The sequence below is a fragment of the Eptesicus fuscus genome, chromosome 7 (genome assembly GCF_027574615.1).
Source record: "Eptesicus fuscus isolate TK198812 chromosome 7, DD_ASM_mEF_20220401, whole genome shotgun sequence".
Classification (NCBI taxonomy): domain Eukaryota; kingdom Metazoa; phylum Chordata; class Mammalia; order Chiroptera; family Vespertilionidae; genus Eptesicus; species Eptesicus fuscus.
Genome location: NC_072479.1, coordinates 105,266,686 through 105,289,429, shown reverse-complemented (window position 1 = coordinate 105,289,429; position 22,744 = coordinate 105,266,686). Strand labels below are relative to the sequence as shown.

The 22,744-nt window shown below is 51.2% G+C and overlaps 1 protein-coding gene across 2 annotated transcripts in view; it reads left to right on the top strand.

The window, feature by feature from the left end:
• The first annotated feature begins 5,983 nt into the window (after positions 1-5,983).
• The window catches only part of EFCAB6 (EF-hand calcium binding domain 6), a 150,662-nt gene continuing 133,901 nt past the window's right edge, over positions 5,984-22,744 (top strand). Inside the window, exons 1-3 of one of the 2 annotated variants that reach the window (XM_054719618.1) lie at positions 5,984-6,037; positions 7,226-7,389; positions 13,337-13,434. In XM_054719618.1, coding sequence (XP_054575593.1) covers positions 13,373-13,434 — 62 coding nt within the window. In that variant the 5' untranslated portion in view covers positions 5,984-6,037; positions 7,226-7,389; positions 13,337-13,372. The remainder of the gene's footprint in view (positions 6,038-7,225; positions 7,390-13,336; positions 13,435-22,744) is intronic. The other variant, XM_054719619.1, reaches the window with a different exon arrangement.

Sequence of the window (22,744 nt, the reverse complement as noted above, 5' to 3'; positions counted from 1 at the left end):
GACGGTGTGAGGTTCAATTAACATATTCCCTCTTTATTAGATAGGATTATTGACTATAAACCCTATGGTGGACTTTATGTCCCTGTGACTATTTTGTGACCACCAATTTGTACTTCTCAATTCCTTCACCTTTTCTACTCAGTCCCCCCAACCCCTTCCCTCTGGAAACCTTCAGTCTGTTCTCTGTACCTATGAGTCTATTTCTATTTTGTTTATTTTGTTCTATAGATTCCACATGTAAGTGAAATCATATGGTATTTGCCTTTCTCTGACTGGCTTATTTCAGTCATCATATTATCCTCTAGGTTCATCCATGTTGTTGGAAAATGGTAAGATTTCCTTCTCTTTTTTAACGGCTGAGTAGTATTCCATTGTGTAAATGTGCCACAACTTTTTAATCCAGTCATCTACTGATGGACACTCTGGCTGCTTCCAAATCTTGGCTGTTGTAAATAATTGCAATGAACGTAGAGGTGCATATGTCTTTCCAAATCAGTGTTCTAGATTTCTTCAGATAAATACCCAGAAGTGGAATCCTGGGTCATAAGTAGTTCTATTTTTTAATTTTTTGAGATAACTTCATACTGTTTTCCACAGTGGCCGTGCCAATTTCTATTCCCATTAACAATGCAATTCTCCACATCCTTTCCAGCACTTGTTTGTTGAGGGTAGCCATTCTGACAGGTGTGAGGTGAGAGCTCACTGTGGCTTTGATTTGCTTCTCTCTGATGATGACTGCTGCTGAGCATTTTTTCACGTCTACTGGCCATTTGTATGTCCTCTTTGGAAAAGCATCTACTCAGGTTCGCTGCCCACTGTTATTGCCTTTTTTGGTGTTAAGTGGTATGAGTTCTTTGCAAATTTTGGATTTGAACCCTTTTCAGATGTATCGTTGGTAAATATCTCAATCAGCAAGCTGTCTTTTTGTTTTGCTGATCGTTTCCTTTCCTGTGCAAACACTTTATAGTTTGATGTAGTCCCACTTGTTTCTCTTTTGTTTCCCTTGCCTGAGGAGGTATCTCAGAAAAAAACATTGCCACAAGAGACGTCAGTTTATTACCCATGTTTTCTTCTAGGAGTTTGATGGTTTAGAGTGTTACATTTAAGTCTGTCATCCATTTAGAGTTTATTCTTGTATGTGGTATAAGAAGGTCTTGTTTCAGTTTTTTTGCATGTAGCTGTCCATTTTTCCCAACGTCATTTATTGAATACACGGTCTTCTTTGCCATAGATTGACCATAGAGATGAGGGCTTATTTCTAGGCTCTCTATCCTGTTCCATGGATCTATGAGGCTGTTTTTATGCCAGTACCATGCTGTCTTGATTACTATAGCCTTGTAGTATAGTTTGCTATCAGGTAGCGTGATACCTCCAACTTTGTTCTTCTTTCTCAAGATTGCTGTGAATCCCTGTTATTTCTAAGTGCTGCCAATTCATGTCCACCACCTGCCTCAAGCTGGCCTTAAAACTCAACCTCCAGGAGGCCACCGTGAATGAACCTTAGCTCACTGACGCTGCCAGCCTGTAGGTACCTCGAACTCCATTTTTACCAAAGACATTAGTGAGGAGGAGGGGTGCCATTTGTGGCCAACAGACCAACTTTCAGTGGCTGGTGGCTACCTCCGCCCTGGGTCCCTACCACACTGGGGCTCTCCCTAGGAGAAGGCGGGAACCTTCCTCGGCCAGAGGATGAGTGACTGGTGTGTCCCCACTCCTAGCATGAGACAGACGCAGCAAGCACCTTTCTCCTTAGAATGGTGTGTGCCAGGAGAGCCCCGAATCCCGGAAGAGGAGTAATTTCCTGTGGCAATAAAGAAAACATTTTGTAGCTGTTTTTCAAGCTTCTTTTCCAAAGTACACATTTCCAGCCCCGAGGAGACTGCAAGTAGGGGCTGTGCCTCATCCATCACTGTCCCCACACTGCGCTCAGCACAGCGCTGCATTCCTATCAAGTAATCAATACATGCTTGTTACCTAACTAAAGGCAAATTAAATGCTAAACAGCACTAATTGCAAGCTGCTGCAGATCCTGGCGCCCAGCACAGAGAATTCCGGGTGATTGTCGGGGATTTGCTCGTTGCCCAGGTGTATGCAGCCGAGGTTGTTGTTTCCTAGCTGCTCCTTTGTTCCGGGGGAGGGGGCCGTTCTCCTAAGATTGCTGCAGCATAATGTTCGGAGGGCAGGACTCATTAAAATTCTAAATTCCAGCATTCTGCACGATGCAGTCTTGTTCAGGAGCCAGATAAGTGGATTTTGATTCCTGTTTCCATGGAAGGAGACAACCGGTAACTATTAAGGGAAATTAAGAGCTTAATAGCATCTTAGCACAGAAATGGGAGTGGAAGCCTGGGGCTGCTCTGCTGAGCCAGTGTGTAGTCTCTCTCAAGGCACGATCCTAAAATAGCAGAACGGCCCCCCGTTTACAAATGATGACCAATGATTTGCAGCGACAGTGTTAAAATGTGCGATTCGTGCCTGGCTGACTGAACAGAAACGAGCAGCTGGGTCACTGGTCAGGGTCACTGCCAGGGAGAGAAAGCACCTATTCCAGTAAATGAAAAACCACCACAGTAGCTCTTCCAAGAGAGCGACTTACACCTCATTTACTAAAAAACTTCCCGCTGAGTACGGCTCAGAGCCTGGTCTCCATTTCTGAGGCCACCGACGGGACAACGCTCAGACCTGTCTCCTGGCCCAGGTCCCAGGGGTCTCGCTTCCACTCAGATGCACGGGGGTCCGAGTCACACGTGCGCTTCCTTCTGTCCTTATTAACAGACAAGGTGCAAACAGAACTTCACTCCCCAGGGCTTGAGCTCCTGCTGTTTCTTCCCGCGAAGGCTGAGAACATCGCTATCGATTCCTGTGGACTAGTTACACGCTTGCTGTGGAGCCCAGTCTCCTAGGTGCACAGATGGGGGAGGCCTTGGAGCTCTGAGTACTCCGAACCTGCAGGGAGGGACACAGCTCCCCGTCCCCGAGATTCCCCCTGACCACCGAGGGGACGAGCTGCTGCTGGATGTCGTAAGGGGAGCACTATTCCCCAGCTCCCCCAGGTTGGCGTCTCCAGAGGTTTCAGCAGCGGATCCCTGCACTGTCCCAGTTTCTCGGGGGGTTGAGTTTTCCTGGTTGCAGAGGTGCCGTGGTGCCGAATGGTACCTGAACTTGCAGGGAGGGACACAGCTCCCTGTCCCCTGGTTCGGCTCTGGTGAAAGCAGACTCAGGACGGAGCACCCAAGGGCGCGACCAGTGCTCTTTGGAAGGTATGGCCAAGGAAGACAGTGACCTCTTCCTCCAAACTCCTCTCCGGAGGCCGTCACACTACAGCAAGCATGTCAGACTTGCTTGCACCACAGAGCTTCGGTCTGTTTGAACAGAGAGAAAACCTAACCCAGTGGTCGGCAAACTGCGGCTCACGAGCCTCGGTTTGCCGCTCTGTTGACTAATGAGTTTGCCGACCACTGGGATGGGGCTTACTCACAAGGAACAACAACAGCCTGTAATTATTGGAATCGAGAGTCTGGGTCAGTGGTCGGCGAACTCATTAATCAACAGAACTAACCTAATAGACTTTATGGGCTGATCAGAACAATACATGGCGAGGCGAATTCAGGTTCTTGTAAAAAAAAAAAAAATCTAAGTTAACTCTTCACACGGAAGTGGGAAATTCCAGGGTCAGGGAAAAACACTTTAGAGTGAAGATGCTCTTAGGGAAAAAAGAATTACATTTCAAACTCTCATGGCAGACTGACCTAATCAGTCACCTAAGTACACGGAAAAATCCTTGTGTGCAAGGAAGTAAGCGCAGATTTTTAGCTGCCCAGTTCTGGACTCTGTGGACCCGAGCACACGTCACCCAAGTTTCACCATCGAGTTCAGGTTGGCTCAAAAGACGTTTATTAAGTCCCATATTTGCACACAGCCAACTAGTAGGGTTTTTCACCTACAATGTTCCCTCAGAGAGAAGTGTTGCTAAAAGCAAGAATCCTTGCAAAGATTCTCACGTAGCAGCTTGTTATCTCACTTGGAACAACAATTACCCCAAATATTGATGATTCTGAACAAGAGGACGCCTGATGGAACTGGAGACAGAGAAATTTAAACACAGATTTAGAAATCCCTAGTGCCATGTCATTACATGTTTTGGTGTTGGATGTGTCAGGTGTTATTTGAAAATAGGTCTTCCAAAAATCCAACCCAATGAGATAATCCTGGAGATTACAAATAGCCTCAGAATGTGTTGTTTAAAACAACTGCCCTAGTGTTATGTGAACAAGTCCTTGTGGTTCATAGTCACAGAAGGAGAAGAGAAAATGGGCACCGCAATATCTGAGGAGATCCTGGCTGAGAATTTTCCAAAACTGATGGAAGACATTAAGCCACAGATTCAAGACAGCCTACAAACCCAAGCAGGATAAAGACAAAACCACAGCCCAGCCGGTATGGCTCAGTGGTTGAGTGTTGACTCATCAACCAGGAAGTCGTGGTTCTATTCCCTGTCAGGGCACATGCCTGGGTTGTGGGCTCAATCCCCAGTAGGGGGTGTGCAGGAGGCAGGTGATCAATGATTCTCTCTCACACTGAAGTTTCTATCTCTCTCTCCCTTCCTTTTGAAATCAATAAAAATATATTTAAAAAAAAAAGACAAAACCACAGCTAGGCACATCTTAAAATTTTCCAGAGAAAAGACACATTACTTACAAAAGAATAACAATTACACAGACAGCAGATTTTCCAACAGAAATGATGGAAGCCAGGACATAGCATTGTTAAGAGGCTGAACAAAAATAACTGCAGACCTGGAGCTCTATACTCAGGAAAATATCCTAAAGGTGAAGGTTTTCAGATAAATAAAGACGGAATCAATTTATTGCCAGCAGACCCACACTAAATACAATTTATAGTGTCACCTCTCTTGGAAACTGAAAGAACAAACAGCAACAACAAAAATTAGTAGAGAAATGGAAAATTCCGACAACACAATGAACAAATTTGACCTAATTAAAAGCCCCTTTAATGCCAGCTTAGCAGAAGACTGCTGAATTCTCCTATCTCTTCTGCGTTCAATCTGTTGCAACATCACACATCACGTAGCTTCTGGAAAACCCTATTGCACACTCCTTAAGCAGAAGTGAAACGTCTTAGTATTACTATGACAACAGCTTTGATGATTATGGACTCTCGGAAAGGATCCGGACACCAGATCAATGCAGATTAAATGACAAGTAACGTACTTGGATGGGAATCCGGCAAAGGGCAGTGCTCCCTCAGGGCCAGCGACAACTGTGGTCATTGCTGTTGTGATGACCAACATGACCTGCTGAGCTCCCACCCTGCCCGTGAGTGGGGTAAGCCCCGTTCACCTGGCGGCTAGCACTGAGCAGCCCTAGTGCAGGCCGGGGGCTGAGGACACGCTGTGGGCGAAGCAAGCCGGGCCCCCTCGCAGGGCTCTCATCTGCAGGAGGCCGGCGGGACACAGTAGACATGCCCGTCCGTGTCACAGTCGCAGTCGCTGTAAGTGCTAACGTTTGGGAAGGTGTAGCATGGGGTCGGGCTTTGAAAACATCCCTCCCTTCACCGAGGCAGCAGCAGACCCCGAGGGTCCGGTCCGCTTGGTGTTTACAGGTGCGGAGGACTCCCCACGAGGGGGCCGGCCTCCACCAGACCACGCGGCTCACGGCGGCTCCGCGCGACAGGCCCAACCGCCAGCTCCCCGCGCGAAGCCCTCTTAACAGAAACCCGCTTTCTAGCTGCAAGTCTTCAAGCATGTTCCCGCGTCGCGGGGACACGACTTCCGGCGGAAGTTTCTTCCTTCGGGGGCGGAGCCAGTGCGCGGGCCGGGCCTCGTCCCTGCACGCTCCGTAGTCGACTTGGCCAATCGGAGCACGGCTTATTCCGGAGTGCGGAGAAACGTTCTCCAATCGGCGAGCGTCGTCGTCGCTCCGGCAACAGCGTCCTAAGTGGGCTGGGCCTCCGCGGCCCGGCGGCTCGCTGCGCGCTCTAGTGGCCCCGCGAGGAGGAGACCTGGACGCGGGCGCGGGTAAGGCGGCGTGGCCTCGGCACCGGGAGCCCGCGCGCGAGCCGCAGGGCGGCGGAGGGCCGAGCAGGGGGCCGGCGGGCAGACCTGAAGGCCCCACAGCCCCGAGAGGGCTGCTGCCCACTGCGGGGATACGGAGTTTCCCCTCCCGGTCCGCGGGAAGGGGGTGGTGCCCGTTTTCCCACGTGTGTGCGGCGCGCCTGCAGGTGCTGAGCGCGGGGTCGGCTGCGTGGCTTCAGCGGCGAACAGGCCGGCCCGCGGCCCGCGGCCCGCGGCGCTGACGTGATAATTGGGGAAGACAGGTTAACAACAACGTGGAAGGGGGTGGCCCCTTCCTCCCTGGATCTGTGAGGGCCACGTGGGAAACGTGTGGAAATGCCTTCAGTCGCTCCCGCTTACAGAATGTTCCATGCCCCTTATTTCTTCCGTTCCCACAACGATCCTCCTGGATGAGGACTTGAGCCCTGTGGGGTGAAGGCGGTTGTCCAAACACCATACAGCTGGGAGGTTGCAAAGCCAGAATTCAAACCCAGCACTCTGTCCCGTGTCACAAATCTCTGGTCTTTCTAGAACATTCTTTCTCCTCAAACCCCCCTCCCCCCCATACACACACACACACACACACACTTATTCCTCAGAATTTTTTTTCGGAGGCACTTTGTGAAATAATTTGCTTTCACAAAACTTAAGACCCTCGAGAAATCCCTTTCAAGAGGAGTATTTTAATGTTTCTTAAGTACGTGCCGCTACCTGGGTAGATTTACAGAAATGCTGTAAAAATAAATTCGACTTTCACACTGCAGTTCCTTCATCTCTTTCATTCACTGTTTTCCATCCAACATACATTTAGTCGGTCACGTCCCGGGAACTGGGGAGTGAATCAGCCCCCGCCCCGCGGTTTGTCTGCGAACAGATTCGCCTCCCACGCCACCTGGCCACAGCTTTCGGAGGACCAGGGTTTTATCTGCGTGATCTGCGCTTCCCTTGCCTTCCGCCTTCACTCTAGTGTTGGCTCACAGCAGGCGCCCGTAGATATTTGTCAAATAATGCTTATCCGAGTGGTGGGAGCTGAGCGGAGGGCAGAGCGTGGGGGGAAACAGGGACATCTGCAATCGTGTCAACGATAAAAAGAAAAAAAGAAATGCTTGCCTGACTTTAAACTGCCCTCCAATTGTGTCTGCCCCTTTCCAGCCGTCCACTGCTTCCCCATGCTGACTCCCTCAGCTGACTGGCACATGGAGACAGAGCCAGTGCCGGGAGGATGGTCCGCAGTCCGGTGCCCGCCCCCAGCAGGACTCTCCTGGGAGGCCTCTGGCTGTTAACAAGCCAATGGCTTTACTAAAGCTGCTTTGCAGGTGTGTATTAAGAGGGACTGTTTCGGCCCGGCCGGCGTGTTCAGTGGTGGGGCGTGGACAGTGGTCGGCACGAGGACAGTGGTCGGCAAACTCATTAGTCAACAGAGCCAAGTATCAACAGTACAACGATTGAAATTTCTTTTGAGAGCCAATTTTTTTAAACTTAAACTTCTCCTAACGCCACTTCTTCAAAAGAGACTTGCCCAGGCCGTGGTATTTTGTGGAAGAGCCACACTCAAGGGGCCAGAGAGCTGCATGTGGCTCGCGAGCTGCAGTTTGCCGACCACGGCACTAGGAGGTCACGATTTGATTCCCAGTCAGGGCACGTACCCAGGTTGTGGGCTCGATCCCCGGTGTGGGGCATGCAGGAGGCAGCTGATCCATGATTCTATCTCATCATTGATGTTTCTGTCTCTCCCTTCCTCTCTCTGAAATCAATAATAAATATATATATAAAAGAATGAATGTTTCGGGTTAGTGGGTGGTGAGAGTCCCTGGAGGTTTTCTGGGCTGCCTCCTGCCTCTGCCAGGATGGGGACATACGCTGGGAGATATACATGAGAAACTGTGGGCGAGACAGGAAGGTAACGGTTGCTTCCTTTTTGTAAAGTATCTTTATCTAAAAGTGCCCCAGATTTAGGCGTGCAAAACCATATAGATTGGATTCTTCTGCTATTTAAGGATTAGTTCACTTTCAGTGCAGTGCTGTCCACACCGTTTAGGAGAGCAGATGGAAGGGGAGGGGCCTGTTTGAGGAAGCCATGAGCAGAGGTAATAGAGGCTTAGGATACCCGTCCAATACGAGAGAGGCTTAGTTCCCACGCTTCCTCCTGGTGTTGACCTTTGACTGCTGTTTGGTTTGTTTACTGGGCTCAGGTGGCACCGTTACTTCTTCGCTCCATGTCCTGGCAGTTTACTGCTGCTAGACCCGCAGCTATGACTGCTATTCCTGGCTCATGCTCAGTGAGCACGTACTCTGCTCCAGGCTCAAATACATGGAACACATTCAGTCCTCGCCAGCTGCTTATGAAAAAGTAGGTGCTCTTTCCATTTCGCAGGGCAGGTAAGGGGCTACAAAGCAGACAAGTGGTAGAATGCAGCTTCTACTCCAGCCTGCCTCCCACAGAAACTGTGTTCTTTTAAGAAAACGTTTTACTGATTTTAGAGAGAGAGAGAGGGAGAGAGAGAGAGGGAGACATTGATTTATTGTTCCACATATTTATTCATTCACTGGTTGATTCTTGTATGTGTCCTGACCAGGGATCAAACCTCAAAACCTTGGTGTATGGACAAGAGCTGTAAACCACTGAGCTGCTAGGCCATGGCCTACAACTGTGTTCGTGACTAGTGTTCCGGTACTCGGTACTAGTGTTCAGTATTCCTGTAAATACTCTGCACGTCCCACTGAAGCTCTGAGGTGACTGAGAATACATACGACACCGTCAAGTAGAAACACGGAAGTCAGGGTCATGCACAGTACAGGTCTGATGGAAAGTAGCGTCAGGAGAAATGAAAATACTCAGACCACCCATAATGGGTAATACACATTCAGCTCTCAGCTTCTTGAACTCAAGGAGAAAGAAAATTTAAAAAAAGAAAAAAATAGGAAGAAATTGAATTAATTTTGGCCAGGCAAATGAGGCATTTGAATTCCTCTGGGAAGGAAAAATGAAGCTGTTCTAACCGCTGGTCTGGAAGGCAGAATTCTTGGGTTTCATCACAACACCCGAGAGGGCTTGGGGACCACCGAGTGACGAAGGCGCAGGCCCGGGTCCTCCCTCTTTGGGGAGCGTGTGGACCGTCACGTTGGCGTGGGAATTGTAACGTGATTTGGAATAGCAGCGCTTTTCAGTAACACCTTCGGAATTTTGTTTCTCCCCGAGGGATGGGGACACGTGTTAGCCTGTCCCTTGGATTGGTCTCCCTCACTCGTCTGCTTATTTCCTTCACAGTTATTCGCTGGGCACCGGCCGTGTGCCAAGCCCTGTCTAGGCATTGAGGACACTCAGCGGTGGCCAGGCGCTGACTGGCGCAGCTGGGGCCTCCACCCTGCCCCTCTCTCCTGCCGGCTTCTCCGCGCTGGTTTGGTTTGCCCTCCTGTGTTGGCCTAAAAATCCCTGAGACGACACTCAACCCCTTACCCTGTAACTGTCTGCCTGCCTTCTGCCCTGGGATGTGTCTGACTTCTTTCTGTCCCTTCCCAGGACCTAACGTTAATAACAGCTACCACATACCGAACACAGCCTCCTGGGTGTCAGGCGCTTTAGAGACTGTGTCTGTGACCGACCCCCCCCACCCACAGCCTTTAGAGTGTTGGGGCGGTCGCTTGCCCCTGGAGAAGCTGGTGGAAGTAATGCATCCTCTCTTTAGAACAACCATGTCACACACGCTTGCTATTCAGGCTCTGAGGCTTGCCAGTTCCACGGAAGCACATGGACCCGCCCCCAGGTCCCAGCGTGGCATACTTGCGCTAAAGAGAAAGATGACTCCGTGTAGCAAGTGAGGAAACTGGGTCAGGCGGGGGTTAAGCCACTGGCAAGTTTGCACAGAAGGTGGTGGAGCCAATTTGACTCCATGTCTTTTTTACTCCAAATTCTTCATCCCCCCCCTGCGCCCCGCCCCCCGGTAGATGCTCAGCACATGACTGAGTGAGGCCAAGGAGGGAACTTACCAGGGTGACGAGTCCCAAAACCTAACAGACCCTCCATCTGATGGCAGAATGGACACAGGGAAGATTTTTCTCAAGGGTTTGGGTTTAACTGCCAAAATCTTTTGTGTTGCTTGCAACGTTTCCCAATTTAGTCGAGTGATGATTTCCCCGCGATACCAGTTCCCACAGTTTCTGCTGCTGCCGCCCTTCTGCCGGGCTGCGCGCATTTCTCACTCCTGTGTGAATGACGCTCTCCCTGGCGCCAAGGCAGATGGGTGGCACTGTGGTTCTGATTCTGGTACAAATAGCATCTCTTAGGGACTGGACATCGGTCCGCGTGTGGCAAGTACACGTACAGGTGAGATCGCCTCCTGCCCGGGCCTCCGCCTGTGTCTGTGATGCCCTGTGACTTGGTGCTTCTTGGGGGGAGGGGGCATTGGTCTTATAATCCTGGCTGACGTCCACTCTCCCACGCTGTGCGGTCACCCTGCGAGCGCGAGCGCCTGAGGATTCTCTTCTGTTTAGAAGCCTCAGCTGAGGGTGGTGGGAAGTCAGGCTTGACCCGCAGGACGCTTCACCGCCTTGCTCACGCTCAGGACACGGTTCAGCTTCCAAAATAAGCGTCAGATTAGCCCACGCTTCTTGCCCTCCCAGTCGTAGGCGTTGAGAGCGGTGGTCCGCCGAGAACAGAGATTAACGGAGTGCTGACCGCGCACCAGGCTGTGCGGCAGGTGCCGGTACAGGAGGCTGGGCGCTGCCGCTTCTCCGCTGGAGGGGCTGCGACACAGCCGGGGGGAGCATGGGAGCAGCGAACCCAAGTGAAACTGGGGGGACGGGCTGGGAGGTGCTAATACTGTACACACATGTCCCCCACCCCCACAGCGAAGTAATGGAGTGACGGGTGCAGAACAAAACTGCAAGCCCAAGTTCTCTGAAAGGCCTGGCTGGTTCGTTTCAGGAGGGCAAGGGGAGGAGGAACTCGGCAAGGGGGGCTGCGTTCTCGATCTCGGAAGGTGGTGGGAGTGTGCTAGCAGAGAAGGAGGCAGGGAGTCCCAGCAAAAGAGGGAACCGCGGTGCGGAGGCGAGGGGCCACCTGGCACGTTGGGAGACGGCAGAAGCGCGGGTGCCGCCCGGTGCCTGGGAGGCTCTCCCGGGGCCAGGTTGTTGATGATGTGATGACCTTCCGCCCAGGAGAGTGTTGAGTATATATTTTTTTTACTTAAAAAAATTTAGACTCACAAAAATGTTGCCGAATTAGTGCTAGAGGCCCAGCACGTCCTCGCTTCCCCTCAGTGGTGCCGTCTCACCGAACAGCCAGCGTACAGCGAGCAAAACCGGGGTCTAAGCAGCAGGCCTCGGCAGCTTTCCCCGTGCGGAAGGCTCCCATTTTCCCTCTGTGCAGAGTTCTCTGAAAATGTAACACATGTATGTGTTTGCGTTGCATGTCTTCAAGCCAAGGAGTAACATAACTGTATCTGTGCTTTAGAGAGATGAAGCCTAGCAACAGAGGGGGAGGGTGGGGGGGGGGGGAGACCTGGAAGGAATTGAAGGGCTATTTCTTTTAAAAAAAAATATATTTCTTTATTGATTTCAGAAAGGAAGGGAGAGGGAGAGAGAGAGAGAAACATCAATGATGAGAATCATTGATCGGCTGCCTCTAGCACGTCCCCCACTGGGGATCAAGCCTGCAACCCAGGCATGTGCCCTTGGCTGGAATTGAACCCGGGAACCTCCGGTCCGCAGGCCAGTGCTCTATCCACTGAGCCAAACCAGCCAGGGCAAAGGGCTATTTCTTAATCCAGACCAGTGAGGATCAGCAGTGACATGGGTAGAGGGGCAGGGAGTCCGCTTACGAGGTGTTTTCCTAGTAAAATTGACGGGACGTGCTGATTGCTTAGAGGGCGGGAGGCCAGAGGCAGGGACTTGTGCTCTAACCGACCCAGGTGCAGGGGTGGAAGCAAATGCATTCCTTCACTCAGGTGTGAGCACCTCTGAACGCCAGTCCCTGCCTAGGGTCCGCGCGCCCGAGACAAGCATTAGTTGAACGCTCATACAGGTAGATGCGTCATTGCAGCCGGCTAAGGGCTCCCAGGGACAGCGGCGGTCCTTGTGGGAGTGTGTCCTGGGGCCCACCTAGCGTGGGGGTGTCAGGCTCCCTGAGGAAGTGACTGCACTGAGACATGTGGCCGGGTTCTCAGCACCAGCATCACCTGGGAACTGTCAGCGAGGCAATTCTCGGGGCCCACCCCCACCCAGGGCCTGGGGGGAGGGGGCAGCCGTGGGTGCCTAAGGAGCCCTCCAGGAGGTGTGGGAGGAGGAGTTCAGGGCAGAGAGGGAGGAGGAGGAGTGGTCTGGGCAGAGGCTGCTGCACAGGGGGGAAAGCGTTCCCGTGGGAAGGCCACGTTGGAGGGACTGCCCGGGGCCGGTGCGGTCGCCCACGGAGAGCCCGGAGAGGGACAGAGCTGGAGAAGCGGGCCCAACCCACCCATATGGCCTGTGGCTGGTCTTTATTCTGAGGCCACAGGAAGCAGTTGGAATTTGTAAAGCAAGGAAATAACAAGATCAGCATTTTCCCCTCTAAATTCGGTACCTTGCACAAGATGCACCGCTCATTGAACCAAGCTGTGTGTTTTTTAAAATATATGTTTCTATTGATTTCAGAGAAAGAAAGGGAGAGGGAGAGAGAGATAGAAACATCAATGATGAGAGAGAATCATTGACCGGCTGCCTCCTGCATGCCCCACACTGGGGATCGAGCCCACAACCTGGGCATGTGCCCTGACCAGGAATTGAACTGTGACCTCCTGGTTCATAGGTCAATGCTCAACCACTGAGCCATGCCAGCTGGGCACAAGATCAGCATTTTAAAATGATTATTCTGGCTGATGTGAGGAAAATAGAGGGGACCGCAGTAGGGGTGTGTGTGTGTATGTGCGCGCATTGTGTGTGGTTGTGCATGATTGTGCTGTGTGTGTATACAGGGTTTGTGTATGCAGGGTTTGTGTATGTGGTTTGTGTGTGTGGTTGTGCTGTGTGAGTGTGTGTATAGTATGTGGCATGTGTGTGTGTGTGCGTGTGTGTGAGATGGAGACATGGGAAGAGGAGCCCTGGCATCAACCCCCGCCTGGGAAAGCTGACATCTGGAGTGAGGGTCACGTGGCGGACCTGCCTGGGGGCTCGGCCCCGGTCAGTAGGCGGCGGAATCACTGGTTTCCTTGCAGCCCCGCGGCCCGAGAAGCTAAAGGAGGACACCTGTCGGCCAGTCTGTGCTAACCCCGTTCCTCTCTTATTTTCCAGAATACACAAATTCAGAAATAGTTTATCCTGAAGGAAATGAAACGAAATGGCATGAAAACAAATGTCAACAGCACCAAGTCAGGCAGTACCAAGGCCAGGTGAGACCCGCTTCCTCCCCGCACCTGTGTCCGCTGGCGGCTCGGGTCACGTAGCTCCGCCGATGTGTGTGCTGTGCCGGGTGTCAGGCCTCGGGTCGATCAGGATGCCGTTGTCACTCCCGGCTCGTGTCTGTCACACAGCCGTGCACGCTAAATGCTGGCTTTGAGCCAGGGTTGTCTAGGGACTGACATGCTAGTATTTATCGTATCAGGAAGCAACGGCTGATAGGTTTGAAGATTGAATTCCTTAATTTGGTGCCCAACAGGACAGCAGACATTAGCCACGGGGCGTCCAGAAAGCGATGCCGTGGCCGTGCCGCGGGCCCCGGGCAGCTGTGGTTCCTCTGTGGGACGTCCGGGCTGCTCTAGGGGGCAGCAGCCTCCCGCACGGCGGGCTGCAACCCCCAGCCTCCCCCCCAGCCTGGGCGCCTGCCGCCTGGCGAGCTATAAATAGGATGTGCTACTGGCTCCTGTCGCTCCTGTCGGCTCCCGAGCTGGCAGAGCGGAATGGTTTCCAGCCCTGCCATCGCAGAAGGCTGCCAGTCAAACCTTCTGCGACCGGCACCGGATTGACAGCCGCCAAGCGCGGTCAGTTTGCTGACATGACTTGTTTTCCGTGGCCCGCTGCCCAATCTGTCATCACAGGCGGGGGCGTGACTTCCTGCTGAGAGGGAGCACATCACAAACAAAGCGGCGGGAGCTTTGCTGTAGGGTCCGCACTCTGGGCCGGAGGGCGTTCGGGCTGAGAAAATGAGCACCACACTCACCCGCCGAATCCCCCGTCCATTACTGTCTGGACCACCATCCCCCGGTGCGGTCCCCGCGCTCCAGCATCAGTGGTCTAACAGGGAAGGCCGCCGGTGAACAACCCTGAGGTCATGCGTGCTAAGAAGCCCTTTCTGTCGCCGGCCACGTGTGCTCGGTGTTGGGACAAGAGAGAATCGTGGGTGACGCTGAAACTTTGCCTTGGATGGCGAGAGTGATGGCCATGAACAGTATCTAGTGTGTGTGTGTGTGTGTGTGTGTGTGTGTGTGTATGTGTGTGTGTATGCGTGTTGGGAGAGGAGCGCTGTTTGAATGACAGGGCTGCGAAAATCCTTCACTCATTAGTTTGATGAATGCGTTTGGAGCGCCACTTATGAGCTGGGGACTCCGGCTGGGGGCCCAGGGGTGTAGAAACACCATTTTATTTCACGGAGCCCATGATCCAGTCTCATTCCCAGATGAGAGTGTAGTTCCCAGTGGTGGCGCGTGCAGGGCAGGGGAGGACAGGCTGTGCTAGCTCCACGGGGGGGTGGGGACAAGGGGACCAGGAGGCCTCTCTAAGGAGGCGAGCTCACACCTGGAGCGAAGGGGAGAGGAGTCGGGGGCGGGGAGGAGGGGAGGAGGGACCCAGGCGGAGGGCCCGGGGCTGTGGGAGAGTGACAGGTGGGGAGGGAGAGGAGCCAGGAGCCCTTCGGTCAGGTGCTGCTTGTGAGCATATTGCAGCGAACACACTGAGATACACTCATTAAAGAGCATTTAAAATAAAACAAAGACTGCCCTGGCCGGTGTGGCTCAGTGGATAGAGTGTCGGCCTGTGGACCGAAGGGTCCTGGGGTCAATTCCAGTCAAGGGCATGTACCTCAGTTGCAGGCTCCTCCTTGGTCCGGGCTCTGGTGGGGCGTGTGCAGGAGGCAACCAGTCTATGTGTTTCTCTCACATCGATGTTTCTCTCTGTCTCTTCCTCTCTCTTCCACTCTCCCTAAAAATCAATGGAAAAATATCCTCGGGTGAGGATTAACAGAAAATGCCGATGCCCCAGCATCCCAACACGGCTGCTTTTATCACATCTTCTAGACCGTCCGTCTGTGACAAGACGTTCTTACATCATTGTGTTCAGTGTTTCCTGTCCGTTCCTCTCACCGCTGTCCCAAACACGCTTTTGTGTTTCAACAGCCTGTGTGGTTACCACTTACAACAGGAGATGTTGCTCCACGCAAGCGTATTGACTTTGAGGTCCGCGTTGTGTTCTGAGTTTGATTTCTGAGTCTGTGTCTTGCAATGTGTGTGTGTGTCTTGCAGTGTGTGTGTGTCTTGCAGTGTGTGTGTGTCTTGCAGTGTGTGTGTGTCTTGCAGTGTGTGTGTGTGTGTGTGTGTGTGTGTGTCTTGCAGTGTGTGTGTGTCTTGCAGTGTGTGTGTGTCTTGCAGTGTGTGTGTGTCTTGCAGTGTGTGTGTGTCTTGCAGTGTGTGTGTGTCTTGCAGTGTGTGTGTGTCTTGCAGTGTGTGTGTGTCTTGCAGTGTGTGTGTGTGTGTGTCTTGCAGTGTGTGTGTGTCTTGCAGTGTGTGTGTGTCTTGCAGTGTGTGTGTGTCTTGCAGTGTGTGTGTGTCTTGCAGTGTGTGTGTGTGTCTTGCAGTGTGTGTGCATAGACTTGAAATTTACGCTGCGAGAGAAAGTGTTTGTTAAGATGACCTTTGAGAGCAAGATGACAGCTGGGTGGGGAGTTGAGGAGCCCTGATGCAGGGGAGACCCTCGGTGAGGACGGCTGGGGGGCAGACTCGTTTTTCGCTAGGCTTTTTTTAAAAAATGTTTTTTATTGATTTTAGAGAGAGAGAGGGAAGGGAGAGGGAAAGAGAGATAGAAACATCGATGAGAAACAGTGATTAGCTGCCTCCTGCACGACCCCCACCAGGCATGGAGCCCACAACCGGTGCATGTCCCTGACCGGGAATCGAACCTGCGACCTCTTGGTGCGTGGGTCGATGCTCAGCCAGAGCCGCACCAGCTGGGCTTGCTGGGCTTTCTGTGTCACTTGGATAGTAAGCAGGGAGGTTTACACAGGCGCCTCCATAAAAAACGATGGGCTGGTACTTAGAAATCGGCTTCCGGCTCTTCGGCAGTGGGCTCAGCTGTTAAACTCGGAGGGCTGGGCCCCGCCCAGGGGCTCTGGTTGGTCTGGATGGGCCTGAGGATTTGCATTTCTGATGCTGCTGGTTCAGGGGCCACATTTGAGAGCCACTGTTTTAAAGCTCCTTGTCTGCCTCCACGGCCTTTTAAAACTAATTTTTACAAATGGAAAATAATGCATTTGAAAATAACGGTAGTAAGAGCAATAAAAACACATTATTTCTGCGTGAGGAATCTACAAGTGGATCGCTCTGTCCCCTGGGGAGGCGCTGTGATGGCATCCCTTGCAAAGGTCCTTAGTCTGACCCCAGGTGGGGGATTCAGTTCACGCTCCTCAGCTCGGGGAGGCGGGGTCACTGAGCTGCTGCACCTGCATCCGTGGACCTGCGAACGTGCGAGCGTGCGGATCCCTTCTCCCTGGTTTTGAAAACACGCTGCCATTTCTTCAACTCCTGTCAGATGATGAGCTGTGGAGGGCCGGGAGGCGGGCCAGGCCTCTCTTCTGCACCTCCACCCTCGCCGGGGCGGCCTGCAGGGTTTGCTGGAGAGGAACCCTGAGAGCGCAGTTGCTTGGGAAATGCTTGCGCCCAGGATGTTGGGGTCGGACACAGACAGGCTCCGTTCAGAGCTGCGCAGACTTGGCTCCTGGGGCGCTCGCGTTGTAATGGGAGCCGCACCAGCTTTCCCGGTCCTGCCCTTGGTGGGAATTCTCGTGGAGCGGACCCGACAGGTCACCGGCCGTCCTCCCACAGGAAGGGGACTCCTCCCCGCAGTGCGCTCAGCAGCCCGGGGGAACGACTTCTCCCATGATTGTTATTTTTTTCACGCTGTCTTCCGCTAAGTGTTTCTTGGATTGAATCACTTTGTATTCAAGTAATAAAGTGCACAACAGGCAGTACATTTCTGGGTGATTATCTCGCTCCTCAGGTGGTGTAATAAGGCAGGAGGCCAGAGCCCTGGCACGCCTGGTTGTTATTAGGCGGTGAATTTATGGGTAAAATAAAGCGGTTATTTGCATGAGCAGGAAGTGCAATAAGGAGCGCAGTTACAGCAGGTCCTCCCCGCGAGCCTGACCAGCGGGGCGAGGCGGGAGGTGAGCGCTCCTGGCCGGCCGTGCCCGTGGGCAGCCAGACTTCTCGCCGCCTTCGAGGAGCTGCTATTAATGTTGCAAAAGCAACAGGAGAGAAAGCCTTGGCCATTGCCGACCCCGCACCTGGGTGCCTGGAGCGCTCTCCTCCGGCCCGGCCCTGGGCGCAGCAGGTGTGTAATACTGGGCGAATGGCCTGCTGCGCCGAGCATCAGCTTCCTCACCTGTGACGTGGGAAGAGAAACGTGATGGGGCATGGGGAGGGTTAAATGACAGCTTTTCACAACCGTAAGCACCTTTCCTGGCTCCAAGTCCCCAGTAAATGCTAATGGGATTCCAATAACTTGTTTTCCTTCTTAGGATTCTTCATAAGCTTGAGTTTCTTGTCTCTTCACCTCTTCAGTCTTGGCCAGTGGTCGCAGTTACGCCCATTATTCCCAGCATTCCCGGTGTTCCTTCCTGAGCAGCACCTGCCCGCTGTCACACCCTCGCCTTGCTGCATCACACTTGCCTTTCAAAACCCGTCCCAATTAGACCCGACTCCACCACTGGTCCGGCTGTGCGGTTCATGTCCCGGACCGCAGGGGGGCTCTTCAAGCTCCTGGCAGGCATCTTCTCTCCCACTCTCCTGCTTCCTGCTCCTCCAGACAGCCATTTCATCCTCTCTCCTATTTCCTTAATCCTGAGCCACCTCTCCCATCCTTTCTGCTGCTGACCCAGCTTCCTGCCTCAAATGGAATTGTATTCCTAATTTTATTTTCAGATTGTTTATTGCAGGTATATAGAAAAGCAATAGAGTTTTGTATATTGATCTTATATCCTATAACCTTACTGAAGTTGTTTATTCTAATAGTATTTTTTGGCATGTGTGTTTTCTGTAGGGTTTTCTATTATACAAAATTAGAGGCCCAGTGCACGAATTCATGCACCAGTGGGGTCCCTCAGCCTGGCCTGTGGGATCAGGCCAAAACTGGCTCTCTAACATCCCCTGAGGGGTCCCGGATTGTGAAAGGGTGCAGGCCAGGCGGAGGGACCCCACAGTGCACGATCAGGGCCAGGGAGGGACACCGGAGGTTGGCCAGCTGGGAGGGATCACAGGAGGGCTCCAGGGCATGTCTGGCCCATCTTGCTCAGTCCCGTCTCGCTCAGTCCCGATTGGCTGGACCCCAGCAGCAAGCTAACCTACCAGTCAGAGTGTCTGCCCCCTGGTGGTCATTGCACATCATAGCAACTGGTCGACCAGTTGACTGTCTGCCCCCTAGTGGTCAGTGCACATCATAGCGAGCGGTTGAGTGCCTTAGCACATTATTAGCATACTAGAGGCCCAGTGCATAATTGAATCATGCACGTGTAGGGTCCCCTACATGCTTTCGCTTTCGATCGCGGTGGAGCTGGGTGCCTGTCCGCTGGTGCACCAGGCCTTTCGGAAGCCTCCCGCGCGGCGGAGGCTTCTGAAAGGCCTGGTGCCGGAGCAGACAGGCACGCAGCTCCCCCGCTTTTGATGGTCCGCGGTGGGACGTGAGCTCGCTGCCCCAGAGGCCCCTTCTGTTCCGCAGCACAGCCATGGCGCAGACGCTGAGCTCACGCCGCCACTGGCGACGCGAGCTCAGTATCCTGCCGGCCCAATCGGCTACCCAGGCCACCCCGAGTCCCGCCCCCTGCGCCTCCCTCTGGCCCAATCGTGGGCATAGCGGAGTGATGGTAATTTACATATTACAATTTTATTAGGTAGGATTATACTTTGATTGGTTGAACGACTGACCAGTTGACTGGACACTTAGCATATTAGGCTTTTATTATATAGGATTATGTCATTGGCAAATAGAGATAGTTTTTATTAGTCTCCAACCTGGTACCTTTGTATTTCATTTTCTTGCCTAATTGTTCTGGCTAGAACCTTCAGCACAATCTATATATATAAAAGGCTAAGTGACCTTCCAACCGGCCAGTAGGTATGAAGCGCACTGACCACCAGGGAGCAGACGCTCAACGCTGGAGCTGCTGAGCTGCGGTGACTTGGCAGCGGCAGTTCTCGGGTGATGCACCCCGGAACCAGAGAGGAGGGAGCCGTGTGATTCCACCTTTGGCTGGGGTTATGTTGTTGCTGGGGCACTGTCGGCCCCAAATCTGGTGTACTGCACACTTGCATTTGCGTTCCACACCCAGTGTGACAGCAACTTTGCAGAGTGCTCTCTTGCACTCCGGGACCCCTCAGGGAATGTTGGAGAGCCAGTTTTGGCCCAATCCCTGCAGGCCAGGCCGAGGGATACCAACTGCCGGAGGGACCCCGCTCACTCCGCAGATACCCTTTGAGCTGCAGCACCGCCCCAGGTGCGGCCAGCTGGGGAGGGTCAACAGGAGGTTGGCTCCAGGGCGTGTCCAGCCTGTCTCTCCCAGTCCTGCCCCGCCAGCCACCTTCTAATTAATTTCCTTTCAATGTGCATGAATCCGTGCACCGGGCCACTAGTGTTAAATAAAAGTGGTGAGAGCAGACATCCTCATCTTGTTTCTGATCTTAGGGTAAAATTTTTTTTTTTTACCATTAAGTATGATGTTAGCTGTTGTTGTCTTTTTTTGTTTGTTTGTTTGTTTTTGTTTTTGTTTTATTAGTGCCTTTTGTCAGGTCAAAGAAGTTCCCTTCTGTTCCTAGTTTGTTCCTAGTGTTTTTATCATGAAAGGATGTAGGGTTTTGTGAAATGCCTTTTCTGCACCCATTGAGATGACTTTCCCCCTTGATTCTATTAATGTTGCATTGAGTAATTTTTATAACAAATGGAGCAAACATCCTTGCATTCCTGGAATGCAAACCATCCTTGCATTCCTTTGATAAATCCCACTTAGTCATGCTGTTTGATTCTTTTTGTATATTGCTGGATTTAGTTTGTTAGTATGTTGGTGAGGATTTTTCCTATATTCCTAAGGAAAATTGGTCCTTAGTTTTTTTTTTTTCCCTTTTAATGTCTTTGTCTGGTTTGGTATCAGGGTAATACTGACCTCATACAGTGTGTTGGGAAGTGTTCCCTCCTCTTTTGTTTTTTGGAAGAGTTTGTGAAGGATTGTTTTTAATTATTCTTTAAGTGTTTGGGAGAATTTATCAGTGAACCTATCTGGTCCTAGGATTTTCACAATAAGTGTTTTGATTACTAATTCAGGCTCTTTGCTTGTTATAGATCTATTCAGATATTTTATTTCTTTAGTCAGTTCAGTAGTTTGTGTCTTTCTAAGAATTTTTCCATTTCATGTAAATTATCTAATTTGTTAGCATACAATTTACCTTTCCTTATAATCTTTTTTGTTTTTGGAAGGTCAGTAGTAATGCCCTCTCTTTCATTCATGATTTAAATAATTTGAGTTTTGCCAATCTTTTCAAAGAACCAGCTTTTCATTTTGTTGGTTTTCTTTATTTTCTATTCTCAATTTTATTTATTTCTGCTCTAATCTTTATTAGTCCCTTCAATCTTCTTGGGTTTAATTTAATCTTATTTTTCTAGCTTTTAAAGGAAGATGTTTAGGTTATCAATTGAGATTTTCTTTTCTTTATTATAGACATTAATATCTATAAATTTACCCCTAAGCACCGCTTTATCTGCATCCAATAAGTATTGGTATGTTGTGCCTTCATTATCATTCATGTAAAAGTATTTGTTAATTTATCTTGTGATTATTTTTTTGACCTATTGATTAATTAGGAGTATATTCTTTAATTTCTACATATTTATTAATTATCTAATTTCTTTCTGTTATTGATTTCTATTTTCATTTCAGTGTAGTTGGAGAACATCTATTGATTATTCAATCCTTTCAAATTTATTGAGCCTTGTTTTATGTCTTAACATATGGCCTATCCTGGAGGGTGCCCATGTGTGCTTGAGAAGAATGTGTTCTACTGTTGTTAGGTGGACTGTTCTTTAGATGGCTCTTAGTCTAACTGGTTTACGCGTTGTCCGAGTCTCCTGTCCCCTGTTCTTCTCTCTAGGTGGCCTCTCCATTATCAAGAGTGGGTACTGAGGCCTCCAGCTATTAGTGTTAAAGGTATATTCTCCTTTCACTGTTCTCAGCTTCACTTCAGGTGCAGTAGGGCTCTGTTATTAGGTGCATGCATGTTTATTTTACTTCATTTATTCTTTCTCTGATATTCTTCCTTCTTTCTGTAGGTCTGAGTTTCTGACCCTTTGGACTTTTTCTTCTCTTTGAAGACTTTATTTTAACAAGATTTCTTGCAAGTAGGTTTGCTGGTGACAAATTCCCTCAATTTTTGTTTGTATGATAAAGTCTTTATTTCAAATGCCTGGACACAGTAGTCTTCTGATCTTTGCAAGGGGCTCTCATGTGTGCTGGAGCGTTCCTTCAGCCTTCAGACAGGAAGTTTACAATTCTGCCTGAGCCTTCACTTCCTGCTTGTGACCTTGGCTAGAGCCTCAAGGTCAGCCAGAGGTGAGAGTTTAGGGCCTTCCCAGGTCTTCCCTGAGTAAACACCTTGCCCTGGACCGGCTCACACCCCTACACAAGAGAGTGCCATTAGATCCCCAGGAACATGGGGTGCCTTTCAGAGCCCCCACAGACATCCCATTCCCTAGCTCTTTCCTTTAAGCTCTTAGCCTATTGTTTACTCCACCTGCTATCCACCCACGCAGGCAGCTAAGATTTTAAACACAATCATCTTTGTTTTTTTCAACAAACCTTCTCACAATAGCCTGTTCTCCCCGGGTGAACTCTGAATTAGTCAACATAGAGCGGCCTGTGAGTGGGGTCCTCCCGGGAACCACGGTGTGTCAGGTAAAGAGAATGTTCTCGTAATGGGGCCTTGACGGGGCTCCAGCCCTCTGCTCCTGCCAGTGGCTGTCGGCTGCCGGGTTTCCTCTGAGATCAGGCGGGTGATTTCAAGGAAGCGGGGAGATGGGAACAGAGAACATTAAAACGCCCCAAAACTTGGTGCTCACACAGAGATTCTGCCGTACTTCGTGAATCTATGCTCCCTAGATGGCTGCAAGCCTCTGGTGAGCTGCAGTTTTGAAACGGTTCGCTGTGGCCGTTTGGCCGGCTTCTCGCTGTTTCACGGAGGGGAAGGCTTTCCGAGGCCAGCTCTGCCTCACTGTGTGCTGGGTGCACAGTGAGGCGCTTAGGAAGCTCAGTCCATGGGCGGTGGCACACAGGGCAAGATGCAGATCTTGTAACAGAGGAACCCACACCCGAAACCTGTGTGATCATATCAACCAATACATTTAATAAAAAAGGGGAAAAGCTCAGAGTCCAGGCTTTCCATCCTGACGGCCACCAAAGGAGTTGTGGGCGGAAAAGGAGCCACACGCTAACCTGGCAAGTTCAGGGAAGGCATC